At 36.9% G+C, this 8,409-nt stretch overlaps 1 protein-coding gene across 1 annotated transcript in view; it reads right to left on the bottom strand.

The window, feature by feature from the left end:
* Nucleotides 1–229: 229 nt before the first annotated feature.
* LOC107810706 (uncharacterized) overlaps nucleotides 230–8,409 on the bottom strand; it is a 33,868-nt gene continuing 25,688 nt past the window's right edge. The window contains exons 15-21 of the mRNA XM_075222974.1: nucleotides 5,798–5,932; nucleotides 3,321–3,469; nucleotides 3,075–3,215; nucleotides 2,398–2,721; nucleotides 1,534–1,651; nucleotides 970–1,067; nucleotides 230–735 (exon numbers count right to left, since the gene is read on the bottom strand). Coding sequence (XP_075079075.1) covers nucleotides 1,553–1,651; nucleotides 2,398–2,721; nucleotides 3,075–3,215; nucleotides 3,321–3,469; nucleotides 5,798–5,932 — 848 coding nt within the window. The 3' untranslated portion in view covers nucleotides 230–735; nucleotides 970–1,067; nucleotides 1,534–1,552. The remainder of the gene's footprint in view (nucleotides 736–969; nucleotides 1,068–1,533; nucleotides 1,652–2,397; nucleotides 2,722–3,074; nucleotides 3,216–3,320; nucleotides 3,470–5,797; nucleotides 5,933–8,409) is intronic.

Here is an 8,409-nt window from a genome sequence, read left to right as displayed (position 1 = left end):
CTCATTATAGTAGTACAGCTTGAAGAAATATGTTCCAGAGCAATTAGATATTTTGTAGGATCAATTACCTTTGTGGCTTCATATCGCTGTCTTTTCGGCCCTTTCCATAACTAAAAATGTACAAAATCACAGAAGTGGAGATAAAACGTAGAGAACCTAATGAAAACCCTGTGAAGTTAAGGTGAGGTAAATGAAGTGAGAAAGAAAATGGAAAAACAACTAACGAACATAATGCAAATACTACTACTTAAATCGGCCTTCGAGTTGCTTTACATTCGAAAATAACTTGTTATTAGAATTCATTGCAAAACTCAGCTTGAAGGAAATGCTAGAGCCCTGACATATGCTGTTGGATCCTATACCTATATGCCTTCATTCTCTCTCTGCCTTTTCTCATTATGGCAAGAACACAAAATTACAAATGTGACTATAAAATGTAGGGTGGTGACTATTATGGACTACCCTACGAAATGAGACTCGATTGTAATTGTAACTTATCCTAAACCTGCAGATGGGAAAATCAAATTGCCAAATAGCATCCGAATCATTACTTGAGTTGACATCAGATTGAGTCACTGACAACATAGCTTACACTGTTGACTTAACAAGGCTTATGATGTTCACCGTTGACAGAGATGTCTCTTGAGTTCTTGCAACAGAACAGACTTGACACTTCCGTTTCTCACAACTTACTGAATGCCGTTTATCTTCTGCCAAATGTGTCCCATAATTTCTCTGCATTCTCAAATCCAAGATATATCAGAACGAAATAAAACTCAAGCGACAAATGCATATAATACTGCTTAATCAGCAGACAAATAGTCTTAATATGACATGAAAATGCATGACGTAGTGTACAGCATACCATTGCCTAGGCAAATTTAGGCATTTGTATGAAAATTGATATGGATTACATATGATTCACGTCCATTGTTGGATTGAGAAATGTCTTAAAAATATCCAACTTACCCACTCTATTGGCAGACGTTAGCTTTTAGATGTCATCAAAGAAAATTGAATGACTATTGTGTTGCTGAACTCTTTCTTAACCATGAACTCCATTGAGTCTGCAGAAAGTAATGATCATCGAGAAAGTGAAAACATTATGTCCTGTACTGCAGATTGTATTACTTTATTTAAAAAGAGACTTTTGACTGGTTTTTAGTAAATGCCCATGGATCCTCAGAGGGTAAATAAACTATCTGTAAAATAGAACCACGCTATGCTGCATCCATATTCCCCATCCAATTGCAGAATATTCAAACTTTTGTCATCTTCAACTTCTATCCTCTAACAAGTGCATGTAACAGCGAGGTTGGTACTGATCAATAATTCATAAAGCAGAAAAGCATACCTTAAACTATGAGCCTTATTTGTGGAAAAACATCACAAAGGTTTTACTAAACATGCTTAAGACTCTTGATTCGTGCAAGTCAAATTTTCTACTCTCATAATTGATGCTCTTAAGGGCCTTCTCAAGAACAAAATGGGTTGTACAAGCACACACTCTAGGTAGCAGAAAAGCAGACTTACCTCGAACATGCTATCCAGGTTAGTCGTATTCCAATGTGCTAATGGCTGCAACCAGTCTATCATAAGCACTTCGAATTTTATGTCTTTCTTCAATTGATATGGTAATATCCCCAGAAGACTGCAAACACAAAATTGATTACATGCAACGAACATCAAAATGAAGCCTAATGCTGGTCGAATTAACATAGAAACAGATTGCCTCTCTTTTTTCCTTACCAAAACCAATACACAGAGTTCTGTTCATCAATCTTTTGGAAATTAGTTCTTAGCATAACATATAGTAAGCACCATTGCACAAATACATAAAGTAAATGATCCTTTCTTCCCTTCCCTCTCCCCCCCCCCCCGGGTAAATATGTACTCCCTCTAACAGCTTAAGCATTTAGATGAGATGGTCACACATTATTCATTGAATAGAGCAGGCAGATGTCCTGGATTCGAGTCTTACCGTCACATATTATCAAAAAGAATTTCCATGTGCTTGGCCCATGAATAAGAATCAGGCTCGCATGTGAAGGGGCGTGCTGATACATAATTAAGCAGATAAAACTGTACTCTCAAGTTTTTAGATGAGATGGTCACGCACTATTTAACACTCATGAAAGCTTGAAGCAGCACTAAAGGCCTCTCTTTTTAAAAGTTTCGGTTTATCAATTTATACGGTTTAACAAGGACAAGAGCTAGCAACACTTGCAGCTTTTGAAATTATTATGCATCCAAAAAAAAAAAAAAATATAACCACGACTCTGGCAAAGTAAAACATAGGGACCAGTAACCTTCATAGTATAAATTACAAATGAGTCGTACTATATGCTAGCTCGGTTGAAAATTAGAAAGCTTTCAGCTCAGAGTTTGAAGTCATACCTTTAGCGTTAGCATGCTTTGTAATATATTCGTAATCTGTGTCTTGCATGCCAGAAGAAGTTTCTGCATCTTAACATCCCCATGCATAAGCAAGAGAACAGAGGCTATAGAAAGAATTCTGCTTGAATGATCCTTCACCAAAGCACCATCCTGATGAGGCAAAAGCGTTGAAACATTGGCACTGATGAATGATTCCATCACTTTCAATATCTGATTTAACAGTATGTTACTCCTATCAAGTAGGAAAAAACCAGGAAGGAGGTAATAATGCCTCGTCTGTCGAATCAATATCTTAGAAGACTCATTATCTTCCTCTGGAATGTGCTACATCAAAGTTAAAAAACAAACAGAAAGCCATGAGTTGAAGGTACTACAAGCAAATGAAATTAAGAGCGAAATCCCAGCAAGAATGCAAATTAAGAACAAGTCCCTACCAACAACACAAATCACAGCTAGCATGGGTTTTCTTTCATTTTTGTTTTTTTTTTTTTTGGGGGGGGGGGGGGAGCGGGGGCCAATCTCAATAAAGTCGAGTTAGAAGTTGTCATTCTTGTAAACCACAATTCAATGGTAGAGAATTATCTAAGCACCATGAAAGATGAAGCAAGTAGTAATCAGCTGATCTATAACAAACAGTTTATAAAGTTGCAGGAAACTAACCAGCAAAAAATACTTACAGTCATAACGTCTAAGAAGTACTCCGGAAGGACATCGCTTAATCTATTTATTGTCTGCTCGGAAAGTCTTGTAGGTTTTGAATCCAGTGTGATAAGCAATCTTATAAAACCATATATGTTATCTACTGGTCGTTTGTGAGACTGCAGAACAAATAAAACCAAGAGCTCAGTGGCTGGAGAAATATTACGTTCAATTATCACAAAATGAAGCACTATCAATACAGTAACTCTTGCTGTTTAACTCACTATCTCATCAAGAACAACTTTTTCCAGCAACTGCAGAACGAGCACATCATCTCCAATCTGCGACAAACAAGAACAAACAGCCCTAACAACTGATTTGAAGGTTCCACGATTTGACTTCCCTTCATGCTTCTTAGTAGGATAGATTTTCTCTGCAGAAAAGCATCCAGGTTCCTGATTTAATTTTTATAAACTATCGGTCATAGCAAAAGAACAAGTAATGTGATGTCTGAAAGAGAAAGTACTTTCGCATCAAAAAAGTGAAAGGGCTTCTTAGTTATACTCAAATCTCAATACCTGCCAATTTCTTTGCAGTAATCCTTCTATCAGTTTCTCTTCTTATTGACTGTTAAATTGCTAATCAATAAACTAGGGAATCATTCTGTCTATTAGTCCAATATCATTATCATTATATGCAATGTAACATACTGACCATAACATTTGCTCTATTTCTCTAAAAAGGGCCTGATTTGCCCCTCTACTTTCATTTATTGTTCAATCTTGTCCCCCGTTAAAACTTTCCGTTCACATATACCCATGCCGTCCATCAAAGTTCTATATTTGCCCCTATTTTAACGGCAATACACATAGCGCCTTCTGAGAGATTGAACCAACCCAACATTAAATTAAAAAAAAAAAACAATCCGACTCGTTACCCAGAACCCGCCCAACCCTATTCCCCTGTTTCTATTAAACGCTGCACAATCATAAGCCCTAGCAACATCCACATCAGCATCAAAAGTTCCTAACCAAATCCTCGACCCTTTTTTATTAGGATCTCTTATCTCTGCTGCAAATTTACCCCATGGCCTTCTCCTTACTCCTTTGTAATTCTTCTTATTTTTGTAATTATTACTACTAGTGGGAACATACTGGGTTTGTTGTTATTGTTGTTCGTAATTATTACTACTCGTTGTATCTGTTGAAATAGTTGAGTGGAACTAACAGAGCTGTCGGAAGTTGGGCTGAGATTAGTGTCTGAGTTTGTTTTGAATCTGGGAATCGCTGAAGTCATGGGAAATTGGTTTGTACGACGTGGGAGAATCTGAGAGTGAATGATTGGAAATAGAAAGCTCTGTTTTTGCTGAGGTGAAAACAGGGGAGATATGATTGGAAAAGCACTATATGGTTATCATTTATGCAAATTTGAATCTCTACTCTGAGAGCTGTTAACATTGTTCTTGAATTATATGTAGAATTTTCACATGCTAATTAATTGGTTTTGCTAGATTTTGAGGAGTTCCACTTCAATTTAAGATGGTGAATTTGGGGTTGTTTTCTGGGAACAAGCCTTTGAAGTCAAGGAAAGTGAGTTTTGAATCCCATATTATACTCAGTGGGGCCAACACCTTCTGATATGCGGTTCAGATGCGTTGCTTGGTTCATGGAATGTGAAAAAGGGTCTATTATTGAAGCCTTCTCACCAAGGGGAAAAACTGATATGGTCTGGAAGCATTGGGGTATGCCATAGGGGTTTAAGAAGAGTAAGAGGGGAATAGGGTCGCACAGACTATGGGTAACGAGTCGAGTTGGTTTTTTTTTTTAAATGTTGGGTTGGTTCAATTTCTCAGAAGACGCCACGTGTCTTTGCCGTTAAAATAAGGCCAAATATAGAACAAGGGTATATCTGAACCGAAAGTATAATGGGGGATAGGATTGAACAATAAATGAAAGTAGAGGGGCAATCAGACCCTTTTCCGATAAATTTTGTTTATATATGATTCAGTTGTTAATAATTTAAATTAACCATTAGCTATAAACACCATAAGCGTCAACTACATATCGCAAAATAAAAGTATTGATCGTGGAGGAATATACCCCTTTTCATTCTTACAATCATCTTCAATAGCAAATTCAAAGATACTGTGTTAAAGATATATGTACATTTTATAATATCAAAGAGGGAATAGTTAATTTAGCAATTTTTGTCAAAACCTTAGTTATTATGCAGATCACATATAATGTCAAACATTAGGGGGAAATATAACATGGTACTTATAGAAACACTATTTACTGTAAAACTATTTAACAAAGGAAGCTAGGCTTGTCACTTCTATTGTTATATTAAACTAGAGGAGATGTACTAAAACAGGAAAGGCCTCTACACTTTAGTTTGGTTGCAAGCAAGAAAGAGAATGCTTCTTTTCCTACAACAGAGAAATCACATGTTCAATTGGTCCAACAGAATAAATCATTCCGGAAAACCTTGATTCCTTTAAGAACTTTGTGCTTCCATGCATAGTAAGGAAAACCAGTTAGATCAAACAGCACATCGGACTTTATTTTTGGCTCCACAAGATTTACACTAAAAGAAAAAAGACAAAGACAAACACACACACACACACACACACACACACACATATATATATATAAAACAATCAGAGATACACCTAACATGATTCCGAATTTGAAACGGATGGGGGGGGGGTGGCTGGTATATGTATGTATTTAAGTCTTAAAGTACTAGAATAGAGAAAAACCAGGATAAACTTGAAAGCGTGAAAGCAAAGTGATGAAGAAGCTAATATAATCTGCAATCTGGATATGGCCAGCTTTGTAGGATGAGTGCAGAACTTCTATGATTCGGAAAAGGATAAATGGTTCCAACTCGTGACCTGCATTAAAAGCACATAGACGAAATAATATCATGAGGATGACTGCTAGTACTCATACAAGAGAGAAAAACCAAAATGATATCTATTTGTGCTTCCTCGATTATATCTTTGACAGAACATCTTTTGTAACTATGCTTTTAGATAAGTACTAAAGAGAAACTCCATTTATTTATTAAAGTTATATCATTTTCTCCTGATACAAGAGAACGTTTATTTAAGATTTGTTTGAACCAAATCAAACCATAAGGCCTTTCATTAGACGTAGTTTAGAACCACCACGGCCTGAAAGAACATGGACCAAACTCTTATAAACTCAGGTCCAAATTTACAGTACATACTGACACACTAACGCATTGGTAACACTCATGAAAATCCAATATAAGATTACGAGGAGATCAACGAAAACCTTAAAAAAAAAGAAAATCTTCTGGTTATATGCACTAACATACTCCATAAAAAGGCTACAAATCGATGGCCATATTCTGGGGGAAGAAGATGAAACACACGATGACATAATACAATATTATCAACACTTGTGATGAGAACGTGGATTGGAGACAACAGTCGGTAGGAAATAGACGGATTAGGTTGACTGAAAAGGAATGCTTGAGCTTCCATTTGAAGATAAGAGATGGAAATAGTCGTGAAGAATTTATATTTTTGTTATTTTTAATTATGTTTAGCCGGTTCCCTGCACCCGTATCCATACTAGGATTCATATCCCTGAATCTTAGAATTTACATCTTGAAGGATCCGACCTCTAGATCCGCACCCGTGTCCAAGCAACTTAGATCAAAATATTCAAGTAGAATCACACATATTTTTTGGCCAAATACATAGACGGCTCTTCAAAGTTTGCCCTAGTTTTCATTTTGACACCTCAACTGAGACCGTCTCCTATTGCATACTTGATCTAAACTTAATTGTACCTATTAGACACAAACTATTGAGATGGCACAATGAATGTAACACACCTTTGAGAGCGTGAAAAGCCAAAAAAAATTATCTTTTTAATTTTCTTTCTTCTGCCTCTTTCCCTCTCCCGGCCACCACCTCCACCTTCCCCTTCCTCCTACTTTCTCCCGCCACCGCCAACTTGCCACCCATTAAACCTCTTTTGCTCCACCCATTTAAGTTAGTGAAAAATTCCATTTGTGCCGTTTCTCTCCACACAATAACCCATTTCTTCTTCATCTATGAATCATCTACAAAGTACCACAAAATTTCAAACACCATAGCTAACTGCCATTGAAAAATCAGGCGCAGAGCTGACATCCCATCACCAGCCACTAAAGGAGTGTCATCTTCATATTTAGATCTAAACCCAACCCAGTGAGCAACTAATTCATTCTCAGATCCTTCAATTATATCTTTTCCATATCTCAAGTTCTTCGTTTCAGCTATCGTAGGAGCCTAATTCAAAGTGGAAATTAACAAACTTGACAACAATGATAAGAAAGAAATCAACACTCCTAGATTTGACAGTGAAAAGAAATAATGTTAAGGGAGTTTATGTATGCATACTGTGCAGTGGTGGTAAGTAAGATGCCAACAATGGAGGCATGGAGTGATCCAGTTGCGCATTTTTTATTGAGAAGCAAGTTACAACTCTCTGTTTTTCGGTGTTAATGGATTTGGCTGAGCGGAATTTTTCTTTTGGAGCTTGTGGGAGATAAAAATGGAGGGGTAACTCATCAATGGTAACCAACATGCAATCGGTGCAAGGTGGCGGTAGAGGCCTCTGTAGGGAAGATAGAAGAAAAAGAAAAAAAAGGAAAAAAGAAAGAGAGAAAAAAGAATATGAAGGGCCGACAAATAGAAGGGAGGGGGAAAGGACGACAGACGGAGGGAAGGTCGGAAGGGACTATCAGATAATAATGTTCTTTTTTAGCTTAAAAGCCTTTTCTTTGTCTTTATTAAAAAAGGCTTGTCTTTCTTTGTTTTTCTTCCCTTTTGTCTCTCCGTTAAAATTTTTTTGTTGTGTTAATTTACACGTATCACCCATCAATTTGTGCATTTCCATGTCAGTGTGCTTGGAATCACGAGCTTCATTTTGAAGAGAGATTGAGACTAACTGTTCAATAGGCACAATCTGATCGAGTGTTGGATTGTCTAATAGGTACAAGGGTCAGTTGAGGTGTCAAAATGAAAATTGGCGCCAACTTTAAGGGGTTGTCTATGCATTAGCCAACACTTTAACTTCATCTCAACCAACTATCCATCCCTTCCTCTATCACCATTTCATCTGCGTGTGCTGCTTCAAGCATTCGCCTTTAATGGGCCTTTTTTTCTATTTTCTAGTTTCTAGTTCCCACCTCCATGCTCTCTTTTTTTTAATCAGGTAAAGTAATATTTCATTAATAGAAGCATCTAGAGGATGTAAAAACTGATCATAAAAGAGATAAATCTCCCTGCAGAACATACAATCAAATCCACCTAACTACTCAGGGAGCTTACAAAATCAAGAAATAAAATAG

The sequence above is a fragment of the Nicotiana tabacum genome, chromosome 10 (genome assembly GCF_000715075.1).
Source record: "Nicotiana tabacum cultivar K326 chromosome 10, ASM71507v2, whole genome shotgun sequence".
Lineage (NCBI taxonomy): Eukaryota > Viridiplantae > Streptophyta > Magnoliopsida > Solanales > Solanaceae > Nicotiana > Nicotiana tabacum.
Note: the sequence above shows the minus strand (reverse complement) of the source record. Positions and strands in the feature narration are given on the sequence as shown.